The following is a 20948-nucleotide window of genomic DNA, read 5'->3' on the forward strand; positions in this document are numbered from 1 at the left end:
ACCCGGTATTTAGAAATGATTTTAAATTTTAATACAAAACCGCATAACCAAAATGCAGCAATAACTGAAATCCATCGTTTACGAAAGACGAAAAAAGAATAACTCCCAAAGAAAACAAACAGAAATACTCTATACAAAGTTTTATTAAGAACTTTTAATCATATTTCCGTTCACACATTATGATGGAAGGGTAGTACAGTACGGTACAGTACAGTACGGTGGGTAAGGGTAGGGTAGGGTAGGGTAGGGTAGGGTAGATATGCTATGATAATGAAAATACTACTAACACACATCTAAACTACAGTTAACTACAGATGTGTCAATATTGTATGAAGGGTTAACAGCCTTAGCGACCATCTTATGTTCAAAGACAGTGGAACCCGCTTAAATTAAACATCATGCTTTACATAAATTTATGTATAGGTGGACCATATATATCTAAAACTGATTGGGAATAAGCGGGTTTGACTGTAAATTCTAAATTCATTTTTGATGCAATTAGTGAAAATTCAATTGTGCTTTAAATTCATTCTCAAAGATCCTTCATACATCTAGTCAGAATTCAAATATAATCACTGGCCGATATATTGCAAATTACCAATGGTTTTATTCGTAGACTTTAAGTTTATTGTAATTAATAATCCAGACATTCTTATATTCACAAATGAGTCTCGCCATTGGTACCTTAGTTGTGTTTTAAAAATAAAACGTACGAATCTAGCACACAACAAAATGGATGAGGATAATAAATAAGTTCATGCAATTATTGATAAAAAAAACATTCTTTATCCTACTGATGCATTATATCTAGATCATTAGCCCCGAAAAGAACAATGAAAATTGAAATGAATATGCAATTAGAGGTGATTTCAATAAGCCAGATTTCAGAGGGAGTACCAACACGTAGTATCTGCCAGGGAACTGACACTAAACCACGTTTGCCATTAGATCTACTTCATACACAGTTTTACCAATATTGCTTTCAAAACTGAATACAATTGAAAAGATGATGGATACACGATTCCTAATGCTAATGCATCATAGTCTACTCAGCCAAGTTAAATTAAGACAATTTTCATTCTTAATGGTAATTGAGAACTTTAGCAACTAAATCACAAATTTAGAGCTTGTTTCGTGAAAATGGTGCCTAGCTGATGCTCTATTCACAAAAACTGAAGTCAGGTGGTTTGTGAATTAAGGCCAGTTGTAATTGAACGTATTCTGGCTGCTTCTATCAGGTTTACAGATAATGATGCTACTCCAGAATAGGTAGAGCATATTCTGGTCAAAATGAATGCGCTGAGGCCAATTGAAAGCTGTCTAAGCCATATTCTTAGTACAGTATTTTCGTGTCAAAGGCAAAATTTCATTAGAAAACTTCAGTATCAAACCATCTTTATAGTAATGCACCAAATAGAAATAAAATATGGGTAGTTGTATATATAAACATAGTTCCATATACAGTATATAAAATAACATTTCGACAACAGTCAGTCACATGGATAGTCGGCTATATATAATATATAACTATTTACATAGAAAACAGAAGAACATCGAATTAAAAGATGCCTAAAATGCATTTATCTTTTTTTTTTTTACACATGATAATGACACCTCTCGGGTTATATCCAAACAATACAGCGGAATTAAGTGTCAAAAAAAAAATAAAAACTCAATTTCTCTTTAAAAATGTTCGACTCAAACGCGAATGTAGATATCTCCAATAGCGCGACTAGGAGAGAAATACAACCTGGTTTTGATTCATTTGCGTCGCGGTTATTAAACATAATTCTATGAGAAACTAATGAAAAAGTTTACATCGGGAAATGATTTGACCATTTTTCGTAAACGTTCGTGTTACTGGTCAATATCTGCTTGATTTCGTTAGTCACATCTACACGACAGGCATCAGCATGGAATACGTGACCTCGAGTATCTCGTGACGTTCAATCCCTTTCCTTTTCTACTGATTTTTGCTGCCCTCGTTTGTGTAGATGTGGCAGACTGATCAGTCTGTCTAGTGGTGCCACCAATTGCACCATGGATGAACTACGTCACACTTGCTGCCATGTAATAATACATCACGCACGCCACTAGCAGTAAACTATTCCACTACATTCTCACTCGTTCTCTCTCTCTCTCTCTCTCTCTCTCTCTCTCTCTTTAAGAAACTCTTCTCAGTATTGTTAGTTTCGGCGAATGAATGAATTTACAATGATGAATAATAACTCCGCTAGTGTTCGTTCGCTAGTCGCCCAGTTAGCACTTCAATATTTCATTTAGAACATGGCTGCCTTGTAAACTGCGCTGGTGTCGTTTTCACCATACCCCATAGCTTTTGCTTTCTTGAACAACTGCAATTAAAACAATTTCATAAAGAACACTTAAAAAATTCCTTCAAAAATTGGTAAAATTAGAGAGTGCAGAGACATGGTATTGAATGAACAGTATGTGCTTAAATTCCCAAACTAAGAATGAAAAAGAAAATTCCTGAAGATGACTACTTACTACTAACAATTAGGATATAATCATAACGTTGAGTAAACTACTAGCTCACAGAAATATTTTCAGACTTTATTTTTCATTCTGAGCGTGGGATTTCTTTATACGGTATTATCGAAATGCAGTAATCATCTATTACTGACCTCATTTGCTGCTGCACAAACTACTAATGGTTGTTCGACTGTGTCACTCATGTGTAAGGCCAAGCGGAGATCTTTTTGTTGATGTTGTAACGCCAAATTTGGGTCGAAATCTTCGATCATCATCGCTGCAAAAAAAATAAGCGAGTTATAATTAAAAACATTCAACGACCTATTTGGATATTGGTAGTTCTTAATCAGTGAAACTATGTCAAATCGAATCTATAACTACCAACGGAACCCAGTTTTTTGTTTAGTTGTGTATTTTTTTGTAAGTGTATAATAATATCTATGGATACCTAGTACACGTTATTTTAGGGGTTCTGTGTGAGTTGATGTACATTATGTCATCAATATTGGCATTTCAAAACAATTGTGGAATTTGGCGTTTATTTTGTAGTTCAATATTCACCAGTATTTCATTTGTCTTATCGTATATTTGATAAATCTTAATTTTTCTTTTTGGAGAGGATGTGCACTACATCATCAATATATCAAATCTAGTTTGGTTGGCAGTCAGGGTTAGGTTCAATTCAATTATCAATATTGAAATCCAAAATCACTTCATTGATCCGTAATACTATATGATTCATATTATTCATTGTCGACAATATTAACCAACATTCATACGTTTTTTTTCAAGGCGTCAATAAACCTTCAAGTTAGTTTTCTAGTATATACCTTGTCCTTTAGTTCGGGTTAACGGACTGGATAGTGATGACAACGCTAACACTTCAAGTAGATCTTCCTGTTTAATACCGATACGGTCCGCTAATGCCATACCCTCGGCTAAACCACTGGTCATTACACCGGCTATAGACGATACACATAATCTCATACGAGCTCCATTTCCAACATCACCTAAAAGAAATATCATTATATCAGCAATCATTTCAACTCAATTCGCAGTGAATCGGTCTTAAGTAAGCGTTTCTCTTGACTTCTAAGTCTCGACTGGGCACATGGGCCCAAATTCCCGACGTTAGGCTAAAACTAAACAAAATCTAATCAATAGGTTCGATGGGTTTGAAGCAGTGCTCTGAAAATTTTTGCTGCTATAATCAATAACTACAGTGAAATTTCGTTATAACAAGCCCAGATAGTTTCAAATCGCTATTAAGCCCAGATAGTTTCAAATCGCTATTAAGCCCAGATAGTTTCAAATCGCTATTAAGCCCAGATAGTTTCAAATCGCTATTAAGCCCAGATAGTTTCAAATCGCTATTAAATTTCTTTCTGCAGCTATCCAACTCGTAATCAATCAAACGAAATATTTTCAGCATTACTTTATGCACAGAAATGAATATTGACGATTCAATGGATGATGTACTCACCGAGATATAGTGATTTTTTCGACATTGATTCGAAGCATGAGTAGCAGTCGTCGTATAAAGATTTATCACCGGCTGCTAAAATGATCAGTTCACCGTCGAGAGCTGGCTGTCTGCTACCACAAACCGGAGCTTCGAGGAACCGTCCTCCGCGCGCAGTTATTGCCTTAAAAACAAGTCATACAACACCAGGTATAATAGAGTACTAACAATCACAATCATAGACGTGATCACTCAAGAGTTATTGAGCAGTGACCTGGACAAACTGTTCACGCTGATGCCTACTGGATGCATCAAATAAGTAAAATCATTCTGCGTAAATGCTATCTGATTCTGGAATTGAATCACCTCACATGCTGCAGTATCGTTTTGATAGTATCTGCATTTTAGTAACGAGTGAGAGATCTACTTTTGAACGCACTCTGCAATTAAGCACGGGCCAAATCTGACTCGGGTCCGGTGTGGGCCAATTTGACCAGGGCCAAATCATCTCCCTGCGATCGCGGCATATGAGGGCTAGAGCATCACTATATCAAATCTATATCCTCAAAATTCTAGTTGACTTACCTGATAAATATCTGTAACAGTTTCTACATCAACAGTCGACATATCGACGTATGATTTACCTGGTCGTATATTGTTTAAAATACCATTATTGCCAAACACCATCTGAATGAATAAATTATAGAAAGTTACAGACACAATAAATGAATGTCTGATGGCTGTAAATTATATCTCACAGTTATAGTTTATCAATAACTGATTTTAAATTATTGATATCATTTTCAACATTATTTCTTAAACAGTTTGCTTACAAACTGGGGCATTACGGTTTACCAATGGATAGTGACAGAGTAATAACTAAAACAGCATTTTGCTATGGTATATACATGTATTTGGTAGTTTACTTTAACCAAATTAGGCCCCTAGATCCAGTTACACTGTTACAGTTTAAAATTTGACTCATAAGTTTAAACATTTCAAATGAACTAATTTCAACTCTATCGGATCAAACTACAAGGAAAACTGGCCCTAGTGATCAATCGAAACCTGTACGTACATCTTTCACAGCGACCGGGTCGGAAACGCAAGAGAACGTTATGTCACATGATTGCACGACTTCAGCTGCGTTCAAACCTTTCAACGCTCCGACTTTCACGAAATCTCGACACTGAAAATAATAGAAACAACGCTGATATAATATTGAATCATTAGAATCCATTTTAACTACAGTTGCGAGTTTCATGTATAGTGGAATCTTCATATTTCTTCACATCGTTTTTTACTATGTTTCACTGTAAAAAAGACACTGCAGTTAAATACATCATCAAATTTTTTTGCAAATACGGTACATTGTAGTATTTTGTGAAAGTTTTCACATGTTTTTTGAAAATTTGTTCACTTTTCACTGAAATTACAATATCTCCTCGTCTATTTGTTACTAAATGTATGGAGATGATTTTCTATGAAATATCCACGCTTGTGAGAGTTTATCATTGATTAGACGGCCTACCCTCCCCGCGGCGGAGAATGAACTCAACCGAATACTGCAAGCTGTTATCCCTGTAACTGCATCAGAAAATCCAATAATACCAGCCAGGCTAGAACATCAACGAATAGCGCTTTGAGAGGATAAATTCACAACACTGAGAGTAGAATAGAACCTTCAAACCATTCCTACAACACACTGCGTGGATGGAATAGACCTCCATTAAACAGGTAAGACTCAATACTAACTGTTACATGTGGTAACAAATTGAAATAGGTAGTATTGTCGATTCATTATTCAGCAGAAATATAGCACAAATATCTTCACATCGAATATATTACAGAAACGGGTAAATATATATCAGCATCTACCGAGATCTCGCTGAGACCCAGCTGTTTACCTGGATTGATGCCAATAATAAATATATACCGCTCACGTGGGATATATGATAATGATAAAATAAGCCGGCGTATTAGCACGATTCTGGGAGACTGGAAAAAAATTACTACCAATCAATCATGGTATATGTCAAAAAGCGCAGCATGAAAGCAGGTGTTGCAAGGGTTGTAGAATTGTCAATAAACTGGGGTAGGCAAATTGATAGTTTGAAATTATGTTTAAAAAGACCTGCAGTAGTGAAGATTTAACAACCAATCATCTGATATTCCTCAAATATTTATATATTTGAAAAAAAAGTGAATTTATTACCCGGAATATCAGGTTTAGTAGGTTTAGTAGGGTTAGGTTAACAGATTTTTGTGGTTAATACTTCAATATTGCGGGTTCTGAAGTTGATGGGTCATCATCATCATCACTTCAATACACTAGAACAGATAACAATGGTTCTATTGATGTCGCGAAAGGTTCCTAAACTCGCACACCAAACGGGTGTCCTGTTTCCCCTTTCATCCGAGAATAATGGTTTAACCCAGGCGATGATGATTGCCATTCGGCTCATATTAGAAGCATGTGACACATGGTACAAAGTACGAGCGCCGAACTGAACATATACACACATACACTTTAAACCACAGGGATTGGAGGTGCAAGATCTCTAACCATTAACGAAATCATTCCCCGAGCCACTATTCCGATTCAGAGACTTTTACCATGTAAGTACAAGAATTCATGATTATACCAGGATCGATTTATTTCGAAGGGGCTCTTATTATGTCGGTGTAGTAAAGAATTCGTGATTATCAATAGAATGTAATATTGATAATAAGGCCGTGTATGTGGATGCTTACATTAGAAGTCGATCAGTACGAACTAATAAATGGACTGACACCAAATTACGAATAAAATGACACATTTACGTGTTATCAGCGTTCACGCAGAATCTGTGTCAAAATATTCCACATTCAGTCGTTACCATAGCTACATACAATGAAGTATCGGATATTCGAAGATTCGTTTTGTCAAAAATGTTTTTTTTTCGTCATCGTCGGTTGTCGATAATTCACGACCCTGGATATACGTAAACAAGTTTATTCTGCATCAAAATTGGCAACGTTTAGCGAAGAACTGTTTTAAAATCGATCTATACCGGGTAAATACATCTTAAAACAACCGCGCCCAACAACGATATCACAAACAGTGTAATAATGAGCTTTAACTTGTCGCGATAAAATGAAAATATCGATTAACTTTAAAATGAAATGAACCCCGAAACTAAGAATGAAATAATGAGTAAGGAATGTGTTGATATCATGGTTTCGACATTATCCTTATAGTCATCTTCAGTAATACTAAAGAGTGGCCACTTGAAAGAATGACATGCTTTTACCCTGACTATTCCCTGACATGCACGTTGTTTTCCCTGAATCGATCTGCTAATAATCCAATCAATAAATACAGTCAAGTACGTAAGGCATGGACAGAAACTCTTTGATTATATACAATCCAAGCATTCTCAATACATTTCCCCGACTTTTCTCAGATTTCCACATTGAATAAACTATTTAACATGTATATTTTTGGGTTCATTTTAGATTATCATGGACAAAACCTAGAATGTAAATTATTGAAGAGGGAGGAGTCTGTCAACTATTCAAACAATGCCTACAGCGCTGCTTAGCTACCGAATAGTGCCTATCGCGATGCCGATCAAAAACTTCATCTCCGTATTTGTACCGACCCTTGTTGCAATGTTCTATATTTGTACAATGATGAATCCAGCGACTGCCGCAGCTACGAGCAGCTGCGACGGACCGTGTCGATGTGAAGGTCGCGTGGTTACCTGCGATAACGCGGCATTTACGAGCGTACCTAACGACCTTCCCGCCGATCTCAAAACTCTGCGTATAACGCGCAGTCGACTGACGACGATCGACGGCATCGACGTCTATAAACACATCACCGAACTGACGCTGATCGCTAATGACATACGCGCTTTATCGGAGCGTTCGTTCCAAAACAATATTCATCTCGAATCGGTGAATTTAAAACAAAACCAACTGCAGATGTTCGATACATCGGTATTGAGCGGATTACCGAATTTACGCGACCTTGACCTAAGTTTCAACGAGATAAACCGCATCGAGATAGGATCGTCGTCGACTGGCTGGCCGGTCGGAAATCAGATCCGCCGTTTGAAATTACGAGGTAATAAACTCGAAACGATCGAATCGTCGTTTCTAAATGGTTTACGCCACGTCGAATATATTGATCTCAGCGCGAACGTAATCGCGACTATTCACAATCGCACATTCACGTCGTCATCGTTGATCGAGGTCGATCTAAGCGCGAACCGCCTCAAAGCATTACCGGCTCACTTCTTCGACAATCGCAACCGCATCGAGAAACTGAATCTTTCCGAAAACGAACTATCCGAATTACCGTACACCGCGTTCTCAAACCTGAACGCTTTAAAAGAGTTGAATCTAGATAGAAACAAACTCGAATGTTTGAATCCGAGAGTATTCGAAAATCTCAGCGGGTTAGAGGAGCTTAGGTTGAGTTATAATCGTTTTCGCGAAATCCCACCGGCCGTATTTCAGAAGAATTCGCATCTACAGATTCTCGTGTTGTCAAATTTACCGAATCTAACACGGATTCAGGGTAATTCGTTCGAGGGTCTCGGAAAATTACGCGCCTTGAATTTGAGTCGTAACCGTAAACTACGCCTGTTGCACGAGGATCTATTCCAGGCGTTGACGTCGATCGAATCGCTGAGCCTTGAATTCAACAACCACTCGTCGCTTTACTACGAATCATTCCAACCGATCCTCGCGAGATCGGTTCGTCTGTCGATTCACGACAACCCGCTGCGGTGTAACTGCGCCGTACGCTGGATCCGCGATCGCGCGACCAACACCTCCACCGCATTTACCCTCCCTCTAGTCGACCAAATCCGCTGCCAGTCGCCCGAGTCGTTAAGGAACCGCCGCGTCGCCGATATCCCGCCGGAGAATCTAACGTGCGTCGCCGCGAACGTAACTTCGCATACGCCGGACACGTTTTTCAAAATCGGTAAATCAGCCGTGTTGAAATGTTCGGTAACCGGGCGACCGCGGCCGCTGATCGAGTGGCGTACACCGCGTGGTCAGATATTCCGGCACGACGACTACCTGACGAACGCCGAGAACAGCCGCGTCTCGCACTTCGATATTCAATCGCACGAGTATCACGAGGATCATTACTGGCACGAGTCGGAGTTCTACTCGCGTAACACGACCAACGACCGCGTGAAGATTCTCTCAAACGGGAATCTGTTTATCGATTACGTGCTACGCTCGGACGCCGGACAGTACACGTGCACGGCGAAGAACCCGGGCGGTAACGCGACGGTCGCGATCGACGTCAAACTCAACTACCTCGTCATCAAAGACATCACGATCGCGAGTTTAATCGTCGGATTCAGCAGCGCCGGCGTATTCTTCGGCCTCGGAATCCTGATCGGAATCGTACGATTCGTGCGTCGCAAGTGTTCGGAGAACGAACGCCGACGCAAGAGCATGAGAAACATCCTCGACACGCTCGACCAGTACAAATCGTTACAGTTCGATAAACTCGATAAAATGCGCGATAACTACGGCACGCAGGTGTCGAAAATCAAAGAGAACTGCATCGTGCAGATGGACCGCATGCGCGAGAATTACTGTACGCAGATCGCGAAAATACGCGACAACTGCGCGTCGCAGATGGATAAACTACGCGAGAATTACAACAATCAGATGAGTCGCATTAAAGACTACAGCAGTCACCAGATCGACAAGATCCGCGAGAATTACAACAATCAGATGATTAAAATACGCGACTACGGCGCGAATCAGTTGGAGAAACTACGCGAAACGTACAAACTACAACATCAACATCTCATCAAAATACTCGAGACGATGAACATGGATAACTGTCGCGGTGTCATGGAAACCGAATGTCTACCGAACGAGCAGCTGTTCATAGATGCCAACTTCTCATCGATTCTCGACGCGTCTGCCAAGCGTTTATCGCGCGATTCCATCAGCGATTCGGAATTCGTAACGGCTTGTAGCGATTCCGACGGAATCTCGCTCGATTTACTCACCGTCGAACCGGAATTCCCGCCGGAGACAATTTCTATGCACGACCTCGAAACGGAACGTGACCCGGAACTGGAGCGGACGAACGTCGAATCTCACGACGACGACGACCCGATCGACTCGGCGACAGACGTCCGCCCGGTCGACGAGTTTAATATCGACGTGAGCGGCAGCGAATCGGAGGATGAGACGACGCGAAGATGCAACAATGACTCGTCGGAGGATAGCGACTCGACTCCGACTTTATCCGTAACGAGTCCGCAAATACACATCGTACCTAAAAATATCAATTCACCATCGGCCGACGACGAACGCGAATCAATCGATGAATTCGACATTGTTTAAACATCTCCACTATATTATTATCAACATTATCTCGTACGCACGTGAACGATGAAATTAAAACCCAGTTAACTCAATTCAAAGACTCATAGGGAAATTTATTCACCAAAAACTAAAAATCAAAAGACATGTTTCAGTCTCTCTATAGAGACCACCATCAGCACACCCAGTTCTTGTATACCGTTGATTGAAAATGCAAACTCACGACTATGGAACTGGATCTAGGTGCCAAGAGAGAGAGAGAGTTTGAAACGTCTTCTTTTTGAATTTTTGATAAATGAACTTCTTTTCAAAATCTTTATTGGATTTTAATTTTATTATAAAATCATCATTACTTTTCTTCTCTTCATGTTATCTCTATATATATATATATATACATAGATATATATATATATTACTCATTATAAACTGGGATCGATTCTTAGAGCTCAAGTCATGTAAGAAATGGATTTTCACTCAGGGTCGCGCGACAGATTTATCTCCGCATTAACATAAGCATAAGTGAAATGAGACCAAATACTAACAATATTATTGTACATTTTTATCCGAGACTTGTTTATTGTGATTGAGAATGTTATTCCTCATATTTTCCCCATGAACTATGTACATGATAAGATAACCCTGTATCAATCATATGATATACAAAGTTAACCATATTTGCATTGTTCTTTTCATTAGAAATACCGGTAATGTACTTAATATCGGCCGGGGTCAAGAAGTTTTTTCATTTGAAATTTTCATCGGGATAAGATGCATATCATGTAATACAGACTTGAATGAACTCGATTAAATGTAATGCAGTAGACTGCCTCGTTATTACTCACTACAGGATTAGCCGTAAAGATGTTTAGGAAAATCTGGTTAAAATGGACAACCGAGTCTACAGGGCCCAGTCAACAATTCAGAATTGAAATTCATCGAGTCTAAACAAAGTTGATAAGATTTCCTCTGATTGTAGAAGGAAAGTGCCACATACTACGTGTATACCCCGGTATAATTGCAGACGATGTTTCACAAATAGCATCTCTGCTGATGTTGTTAAATAGGACAATTTATGTACACAGAACACTCGTGTTGTTATCAGTCAAAATAATAATAATAATATACAATTTTTTCTGCCATTATTGAGTTCAAATCACGAGTTATTCAATTATGTTTTAGTTCTATTTACTGGTGTTGATGAGGTCCTATGCACAAAATCTCAAAACAACTAAAAATGAGACGCTAGGCTACGTCATAAATATGTCGATTCCATCATAAGCCGAGGAATTATTCAAAACAATTCCTACATAGAATACGATGTTTGTACGCAATGAGTGAATGCTTGTGGTATATATGGATGGCGCAGTGCTATAAGGGATATCAGATATCGATTCATGATAGTTTTCTGACAGTATGGATGGAAGCCCCTTCAGTCTATATCCACACAGTCTTTCATGTATGTAATATAAGTAATCTAGCAACAACTGAACATCATTCACGCCGGTTATGAATGGTTTAATTAAGCCGTATTAGATACTATATATAGCTACAAATCTACGCTATTTCTGTCATCGTATTAATGAATTATTAGTTCGGCTTCGTAACAACGTTTTGCGAAAAACTTTCAAATGTCACCGGTGAATCAATCGATATTCGGGTTTATTATTGACGTCCCCCCCGACAGTGTCTCGTCATCCGACGATATAACGCTGATTAGATGACATCGCCATGGAAACCCCGCCAGGTATCCGGAATATTCGAGAATCTCGCGACATCAAAACAACGACAGACGGGAATACTAAATCACAAACACACAATACTGATATAAATATCATAATCCTCACATACGACAAAACTGTTATTCATCATCGCAGTCAATCGATTAACGCAATTGAGTCGAAACCTAGTTTTATAATGAATATTCTTAAAGTGAACTCAATTAGACCTTAGAATTAAATGAGATTTCAAGCTGTAAACAATCAGCTATAACAATTACAAGCAAGTACAAGGCCGCAGCATGGGTAGAAATCACTGAAACATTTCCTCCTCACCACCATCAATTATAGTTTGATTCTCTGTACTTTCCACTGAAGTTCTGTTCCGCACTAAACCCCCATAGCCTCTTATCATATTTTAGATAAATTCTGTAGTCTAATTCGTTTTGATTATTTCTATCTGATATATACTGCTATGCTATATAGTGAATACCATCTCGGTATGAAGTTCTCTACGTATTAAGTTCCTCAATAATTTCCCGCATTAACCACTAGATTTATGAGATCAAATTCCGGCAAGAGTTTGAGTCATGCAAATAATAATCAGCTTTAACAGTGATTGATTTTTTTCGCGAATACAAAATTCAATGAAACACGACTGACTGATTGATGTTTTTATTGTTACCAGTATTATGAATTGTTATATTATTCTTTATTTCAACCAGCTGACATTCTATCTACACTGTCATCAATATCGATTCTACTGAACTAAATTTTCATATCTATATCTACGAACATTACTAGTGACACGTGTTACACAATGCATCAGACAGTGACATCTGGTGACAGAATGATGCAATGCCGAGTTAGGCGGCTTAACTTTTTTTCTGCAGATTTTTCTGAATACACCCCCCCCCCCAAACTTTAAATCTTGAGAGTTAAACTTAAATAGGCAAATGTTCTATGCTAGCTCAAAGTTACCGTAGATTCCAGCTAATAAGCTGATTTTATAGCCTCGGATTTAAATCCACTGAACAGCTTTTTGGGCAGTGCATTAATTTCTTATTCCGTCGATATTTGTTATCGATGGAATAACAAATATTGCTCCAAATTAATTTGAGGTCATTATAAACTATTTTGAAACTAAGTTTCATCACCTTAATTTTCGGCAAAAAAAAACGCATTTTGCTTATTGGGCAGGATCTATGATGATTTCAATGATTCGCATTGATCTATCTCTAAAACAATAATAATCTCTTAACCCTTTCAGTGCTGACTAATTAATACCCTATAGTGCTGGAGAAAATTTGAAAATTCTAAAAAATTCCACCCTAGTGTGTTGAACAATGGGAATACCACTATAGTGCGTCTACACCGCAGTGCGGTGTATCGTTAGTTACTAGTATTTCACTATGTTTGACACTTGCTGCCATTTTTCAATAGAGATAATTACAAATTACTAATTACATCAATACACCGCAGTGCGGTGTACTAGCAAAATCCATCACTGATTTATACACCGCACTGCGGTGTAGACGCACTGAAAGGGTTAAAAGCTGAAAAACTGAATTGAAAAACGGTTAATAAATAGCTCAGCTCACTCACCTTGGCCGCTGTCCTGTTCCATACGGTAACCTCATGACCCGATTTCAGTAGATTCATTACGATACCCTGACCGATCGTACCCAGACCGAGGAATCCGATTTTACTCGGCGTCGCGATGATTGGAGCTTTCGGGGGTGTAGTTTGTGACGTGTTATTGGATGTATCGCCGCTGACCGGAATGGAGTTGATGTACTGCGCGACCATCGGTTTCCTATCGACTATCTTCGTTAACTGATCACCGGTTAGATCAGAGTTATCAGACGTGTTCAATTTACTTTCATCTTTATCGTCTGAACTTGTCTGAAAAAACAATAAGTACAACTCAAAAAGTGTTTACACAACCGATTTTCACTACAAATATATTCCTATGTAGGATGGGGCTGGAGCTATTACACAGTAAGCTTTAGCTCGAAATTGACCAGAGAATTGAGAATAAAGCTGAGTTTGTACACATTGCCAGCCAATCAGGAACCGTGTCATTTATTTTCCAAAGTGTGAATATCTTGTACTGTAAATAGGATGAATCAGCTATGAACGTGTTAAACTCAGTATCTAAATGGGTAACCGCCTAATTAGGAAGAAAAAATATCCAGGTCCGAACCTGTACTGAAATAGGCGTTGCCTACAGCACAATTACAAACTATACAAAAAATTCTAATTGCCTAGACTTAAAATTGAAGGAGTTTAAAAGGAGATTCAGGGATTTTGCTCGTATTAAAGGAGCACCGTGGATAGCAAGGCATGATATTGAACTTACCGTATTAGAAACAGGTGATACGACTATAGAACCCGGTGTAATTGTACGTCCTCCTTGCAGCGCGAGAGGTTTCGTGATTTTGATGATATTCGCTCCCGACGCCGTCGATGACTTATTCGCGTCCGGTCGGATCCGTACGTACAGTTTCGACGCCGCTCCCGACGTCGCTAATTTCTTCGCCGGCTGCTGATTGGGCGACGCCGAACGCTTCGTTGTCGATTTCTTTTCTTCGACGCTCGACTGGAAAACAACAATTCAATAACAGATTCACATCTCAATTACTGAATACATAACTTACTTTCCAATAAATCGCCAGTCAACCTAACTGACTCGGACATGGCCAACTTGGAATTTTTACTAATTCAGGCCATTCATATATAACATAATAAATAAACATGCATAGCAAAACACATTTATCTGATTGTATCTGATCTGATCAATGAAAGGTCAAATCTATTATTTCTAGCATAAAAAATGACAAAATCATCAGCATTCAGTTCCACAGTCCTCTGGGTTGAAATGTGATTGCGGTAAATGAACTAATCCATTTCTATAGTCAAACTTTACCGATGACTGTGGAACTAGGCTCAGCAAGTTATCGGTGAACTCGTGCTAAAACTATAGAACTCTACAAAGATATTAAAACCTCCACCTCTAAAGTGCACTTACCTTTCTCTTCTCGCGTTCTTTAGGTTTAGTATCTTTGTCTTTCTTGTCTGCACTGCCGAGGAATTTCTAAAATCACACAATGGAAATCGTCTATTTTGAAATCAGAAAGTCGATTTACTTGAAAGAGTTAATTAGATTAAAACTTTCTTTACAGAGACACGTTTTGCATTTTTTCCATTACTCAACAGTGCAAACAAATGATAATCCGCATTCAAACACATAAAGCTTCAATTTAAGCTGAATTCAGCGGGGATTTAGAAGGTTTTGATAGATCAAACCACCAGTGAAGAAAACTGAGATACATATAATTTTATTCCAGCAAGTATTGTCCATATAAAGCGTATAAAAAAGTAGTTTTATCTCTAATTTAAAGACGGCTACTATATACCATAGCCATGTTAAGAATATATTGCCTTGACTTCCTTTAACCCGGCTAAGTGCTACTTGAAACATCGCGAGTTTTGCGACACACAAGCAGGTTCAGTTGGGGTTCTTTGCCAAATGAAATGACACCATACACAGTTAAACTTCGTTAAATCATCACCTGGGAGTCGTCGTCCGAGTCATCGCATCATTTGTTGCTGTTTTTGAGTCACAATTTGTATATATTTCCAACCTAATTTGATAAGTCATTTTTTGGATAAATTGTCATGATGTAATGATTCGTCCCAGCTACGACGACGACTTGAGCGAGCTCGACAATACCAGAACTAAGAAACTAAACCACCATGTAAGATTTAAATCAATGAAGCCTAGATTGATGGGACTAGAGTACATAATAAAGTGATTACTTGGGTGAAGTGTTAGGAAGCCATGTTGCCATTTTAAATGGCTGAGGTTTAGAAATGCATCGGGAACAAGCATGTTTTCGTTTGAGGTTGTGAAGCTCCGGCTATTGAAAAGTTTAAAATGTTGCTTGTCGGCGGTGAAAGCTAGCCACGAACGAATAGAACTTACCTTTTTGCCGCTAAGCGGTTCTCTTGTGTAATCTTTGTGGGGCGGACGTTCGGGGAACATAATCGACAACTCCTGATCGATTGAAGGCAGGTCAGCCGTTTTTGGGGGAGGCTTTTAAAAATCGAAGAAGAAATAATCACAATACAATAAAACCCGATTAATCTGGATTAGTCAGATAACTGGGGTAATCTAAATTTTTTATCCATAGGCTACATCTAAATAGTCAATTTACAAATAAGAATGTGATTTTTTATCCAGATATGTTTCAACAGCGCCAAATGATCAGGATTAAGTGGGTTTTACTGTATCATTATTCATTAATGAAGAATTAGACAGAATTGATAATTAAAACGAAACAACAAGCAAATAGTGGTTTAATGTGATATTTCTTCTTCAAAGTTACGTTTCAGTGCTGTATACATCGAAACAAAATATTGTGCGGATCATAATCTGTAAAATTGTTGTTTATATCTAAAATATCGAGATTTTACAAATTTCCAATTTAAGTTCGATTGAAAAAACTCAAATTCAAACCAAAAACTAACAGAAAATCTTTGAATAAGGTCGGCTACAACAATGGAATTGAACAAAAATTCCATCCTTACAATGCCACCCATATCATACACACACATTAAATACTTCAGATTTCTTCGTCTTTACCTAAAAGGACCTAACCTGTTTTAATCAACTAAATTATGCAAAAGATTCACCAAAAGACTAGATATCATAAAGAGAGATTTTCAAAAATATGAAAAATTCAAAAATCATCTGCGCCTGAAAACTTTCAATAATTTCATAAACAAAACTACACGAACAGCTTGAGAAAAGATTACAGCGAAAAAACCCCATTCACCACAAAGTGTGTAAATTGAAGAAGGAAACATTTGATTTCGAAGGCTTTATACTTACGGAGGGCTGGTTTTTCATAAAATCATCGATTGCTTCGACCGCTTCTTTGAAACCACGCGGAATCCGAGATGACATCACGAATCGACTCTTATTTTCCGCGTACGGCCACAAATTATCTTCAGAAATGTAAGCGCTGAAAAATTGACGGAGGAAAGTGACATAGTGAAGCAATACTAACTAACGATACACCGCGGCAGTATGCACATTATTCAACACACTTGAGTGGAATTTTTTTTCAGATTTTCAAATTATCTCCAGGGTCCAGTTCCACAGTTCTGAGTTAAGATTTGACTCTGAGTAAACTTATTGAAAATGAACTAACTTTTTGACTCAGAGTTAACTCTTACTCATAACTATGGAACAGGGTCCAGCACAACAGGGTTATCACAAACCGATATCTTATTTTGGGTGTAAACCTATAAACATGAGACCAGAAAATCACTGGTAGAGTTTAGTGACGTCCGAGCTTAGGATCAGAGAAATAAGAGGAAGCCAGAAAATACATTTGTTTGTCAAACGTATTCCATTCAATGTCTCATTTAGATTTATTGTACTTGTTGTAAAAATCAATAAGAATCACTTACTAATTTTCAGAGCCGAAAAAGAACACGAATTGCTGAATCTTTTTCGTTGACATCGAAGGTTTTTTGATTTCGAGCTTTGGCTCAATCACCTAGAAATAGCAATAAATAATTAGACCTAAAAACAACCAAACTGCAACTTATTAAAATAAAAATCTGTAAATTTGTAAAGCACCTGCTTCATCAAAAATTGTTCATTATAGCACTTAATGGTTAGTGAAAACTGCATCTACAGTCAATAGGTTTTACATAAAAGCGGTGTTTCAGACTTTTAACTGAAAGTCATTGCAACCACAATTTGGCCTTTAGGATAGGCCTATCTAAATTATTACTTTTCCCTTTTCAATCAGTTCAGAATTGAAGTCCTTTGAGAGAAAAAGGACACAGGGCAGGGCACACTGAGTTGCAGTCAGATAGTCAATCAAGGAAAAGGCTTTGGTTAGACTTAGAGTTGTCTTGAGTCTTTTTCTTTTTTTAGCTGGTCGTTCTAGCCATTGTTGGTTCTTCCTGTAGCAATCTACCGACTTAAGACCAGTCTTGTGATTTCTGACCAGTCCCTGAGTTAACATAAACTGTGCAACTGGGCCCTGAGGTTAAATTGCTTGTATTTTTTCGAACAATAAACTGTATTGGAATTGAATTTACTACATCTTGCACAAACAAAAGCTAGGCCAGTGATAATTTGGGATGTAAAAAACGCTTACCTTGCCCGGCCAAGCAGGAAATCCCTTCATTTTAGCCCTGAAAATCAAATTACAATTCGTTAGCAATCGGATCTTAACATTTAAATGGTTAATGATCGAACAAATAAACCAGCAGAAGTGTAAATAGAGCATTTCTTACCAGACTAAATCACCGACGCTGAATTTCGCCGCCATGATGCTTTTATGCTTTGAAATAGGTCGTTACTAGATGAACATGGCGAAGTACCGCTCAAATTCAACAACGAATTAAATAGTTTTATTGCTCAGCGAAAACCGATCGCTGCCCTACGGCCGCCCGTGTTACGGAGACTGTGTTTTCAAAATTCTTGATTAAACTTTAAAAGTCGTGAAAACATCGTTAAACAGAGAACTTGTTTGAGAGTAGCAAAAACTCGACAGAAGTTCCGAAGGAGAAGCCACGTCGAACAACGGATGCTTTGTTATCGCGGACTAGTCAAAATAGAACATTTTAAAAAGCTAAAACATTATTTGATATGTTCATCAAAAAGTTTATGTCAGAGTGAACAATTGTACAACTCGAAAATAGCAATAAGTTGAGACCGAAGCCACGAAGTCAATCACAAGAAACTAAAAGCTTGAGTTTATATGGTTTTGTTATCTTTTTCTTAAATCACAAAAAAATGATGACAATCAAAAAGCTGAAACATTCGTATTCCTATTTCCATCAAAATGTTTATTTAGAATTGAGCAATTGTACAATTCTGGCAAATTGCGACCGAAATCACTAAGTCATCCGATCTCAAGAAGCTGAAAGCTTGAAAATATATGGTTTTTTAATTATAAAATCCACAGACTATAAAAAGGACAAAAATTTCAAAAAGGTTGAATGATTCGTTTCTGTTATTTTCAGGAAAATTTTTATTTGAAAAGTGATTGGAAAAATGGCATAGAATGAGGTTAAAAATAGAATCTGATCAACAAGTCATATATTTTTGTAAAGCAATTATCAGTTTTTGATTTCGAAATTGGTGAACTAATGAACTGTAAAATATTTTTGGATTTTGTTATTTGAACATTTTTCATAGAAACGATTGGTTTATGATTTTAAAAAGTAAAACACAACAAAATTGAATTTATCAGGAGATGATTGGTTGTTACGTCAGAAGCAGGTTATAGAGGTTGATTGAACTGATAGAACCCGGTTACCACTTACAGCGGAAAACCGCCTTCGGTAAAACCTCCCTGATAAAACAAAAAATTGTTAAACAGGCAAAGCAAGAGGCCTATTACCACGTCACCCGAATAATACGAAAATCTTTTCGAAAAATTGACGGATCAGGGTGATCCGTTTTTCCGATATTTGGATCTGGAATCAAAATTAAAAAAGAACTAATTTTGACTCCAGATGCAAATTTCAGTCTAGAAATTCACAGACAAGGTCCCTCGCTTTCAGTAAAAATTCCACTTGCTAAAGATAACGATTATCGAAATTCTTCCATTAACCCTCCAAACCTGGACGTCCCCGTTTAACAAATATGTTTGAAATGGTTGGCTTACGATGCTGCGCTTCCTGATGCGAGTCATTCCCGAGTTCTATCAATCCCTTCAACGTGTAACCGAACTTCATCTTCAACAACCGAATCACCTCCCGATTAATGATTCGATAACAACGGGTCGTCTAACAGCGGCCGATGCCGCGAACAAGTACTCTTCGAATCGTCCGACGAAGCGCCTTCTTTATTCGAATAAGTCGTCCTATTATAAAAAGATAAATACGAGGCAGTTTTGACGAGTCTTCTTTTTAATTCTCAGTTTAACATCGACTTTAAATCGCGTTTGAATAAATTAGCCTACCCTTTAATCCAGTAACACGTTTAGGTTTTATTTCCTGCTCCTGCGCATCTTGTTGCTCATCGTTCACTATTTCTCGTTTTTCGTCCAACTCATTGCACTGATTTTCGACAATTTCATTGTCAACTTCGCTGTCTTTTCACACACATACATGTACAAATTCACACAGAGGTTAGCATATGAAATATACAATGGTACATGTACAACAGTAAAATCAATTAGGCCTTGTAAGAGATAATTTTGAAAATTCAAAGATGATTTTCATTTATTTATACATATGAATAATTTTGCAATAATCTATTACAGTGCAACATTTCACCTTACACCACTTTTGAAAACCCATTTGAGTGTTTCCTTACCCTTAATACCGGATGAATTGTCGGTATTTTCCTCGGAAAGGCTTTCGGAGGATGTGGTGATCATCTCTGATTCATTGGGGTTTGGTACAGGTGCAGCTGATTCACCTTTAGGTGTCAGTGTTTGAATTACCAAATCAATTTCTATTCACCGGATACAAATTCAAAACATTACTTTACTATAAAAAACCGCTAGAATTAACCAGGCCTTACTTTTGATATAGATGTGATTTTTTGAAATAATCTTATATTGATAAATAGATTCAGTCACCTTCCATGTAATTTTGAGGTGCATCAAATTTTATTCCTTTATGGCCCCATTGAAGGATATGAACACCAGGCTGGCAAGCGATTCGTCTATTGGGCCTCGGTTCCCATATAACGTGGCCCCCTGGAATGTGCACGGATAGCTTGAATTCCGTAGGGAGATATCTGTCTTCGACATACATCTTCCAGAAGTTTGTGCCTGGTATTTTGGACATCTTCTGTCCTACTGCCCAGCCCATGTTTTGTGCTCGAATTTGCACGAACTCTCCCGGCGATAGAGTCTCGTAATGTGTAAGGATGATTGTTTTAC

At 37.9% G+C, this 20948-nt stretch overlaps 2 protein-coding genes across 6 annotated transcripts; one reads left to right on the forward strand and one right to left on the reverse strand.

Moving 5' to 3' along the window:
* Positions 1-2140: 2140 nt before the first annotated feature.
* Positions 2141-18377, reverse strand: LOC141905974 (uncharacterized). 3 transcript variants are annotated; one of them, XM_074795104.1, is made up of 14 exons: positions 18343-18377; positions 18204-18240; positions 17503-17591; positions 16919-17051; positions 16010-16120; positions 15053-15118; positions 14384-14623; positions 13627-13926; positions 5034-5144; positions 4541-4642; positions 3977-4139; positions 3324-3503; positions 2646-2770; positions 2141-2354 (listed from the first exon to the last, which is right to left on the reverse strand). In XM_074795104.1, the coding sequence occupies exons 1-14, from the start codon at positions 18375-18377 to the stop codon at positions 2280-2282; spliced, it is 1767 nt and encodes a 588-aa protein (XP_074651205.1). In that variant the 3' UTR covers positions 2141-2279. The 3 variants fall into 3 exon arrangements, with proteins under 3 accessions (XP_074651205.1, XP_074651206.1, XP_074651207.1); XM_074795105.1 differs by lacking the exon at positions 15053-15118; XM_074795106.1 differs by lacking the exons at positions 15053-15118; positions 16010-16120.
* Positions 5599-10667, forward strand: LOC141906113 (uncharacterized). Of its 3 annotated transcripts, none has more exons than XM_074795323.1 (2): positions 5599-5692; positions 7454-10667. In XM_074795323.1, the coding sequence occupies exon 2, from the start codon at positions 7520-7522 to the stop codon at positions 10325-10327; it is 2808 nt and encodes a 935-aa protein (XP_074651424.1). In that variant the 5' UTR covers positions 5599-5692; positions 7454-7519; the 3' UTR covers positions 10328-10667. The 3 variants fall into 3 exon arrangements, with proteins under 3 accessions (XP_074651424.1, XP_074651423.1, XP_074651425.1); XM_074795322.1 differs by lacking the exon at positions 5599-5692 and adding an exon at positions 6484-6574; XM_074795324.1 differs by lacking the exon at positions 5599-5692 and adding an exon at positions 6845-7011.
* Positions 18378-20948: the final 2571 nt, after the last annotated feature.

The sequence above is a fragment of the Tubulanus polymorphus genome, chromosome 5 (assembly GCF_964204645.1).
Source record: "Tubulanus polymorphus chromosome 5, tnTubPoly1.2, whole genome shotgun sequence".
Classification (NCBI taxonomy): Eukaryota; Metazoa; Nemertea; class Palaeonemertea; order Tubulaniformes; family Tubulanidae; genus Tubulanus; species Tubulanus polymorphus.

Coding starts and splice junctions, on each gene's coding strand:
- LOC141906113 (XM_074795323.1), top strand. CDS start 7,520: ATGCCTACAGCGCTGCTTAGCTACCGAATAGTGCCTATCGCGATGCCG.
- LOC141905974 (XM_074795104.1), bottom strand. CDS start 18,377: ATGGCGGCGAAATTCAGCGTCGGTGATTTAGTCTG. Junction 17,052..17,502: donor TTTTTCGGCTCTGAAAATTA/GTAAGTGATTCT, acceptor TCAATTTTTCAG/CGCTTACATTTCTGAAGATA. Junction 3,504..3,976: donor GAAAAAATCACTATATCTCG/GTGAGTACATCA, acceptor TATTTCTTTTAG/GTGATGTTGGAAATGGAGCT.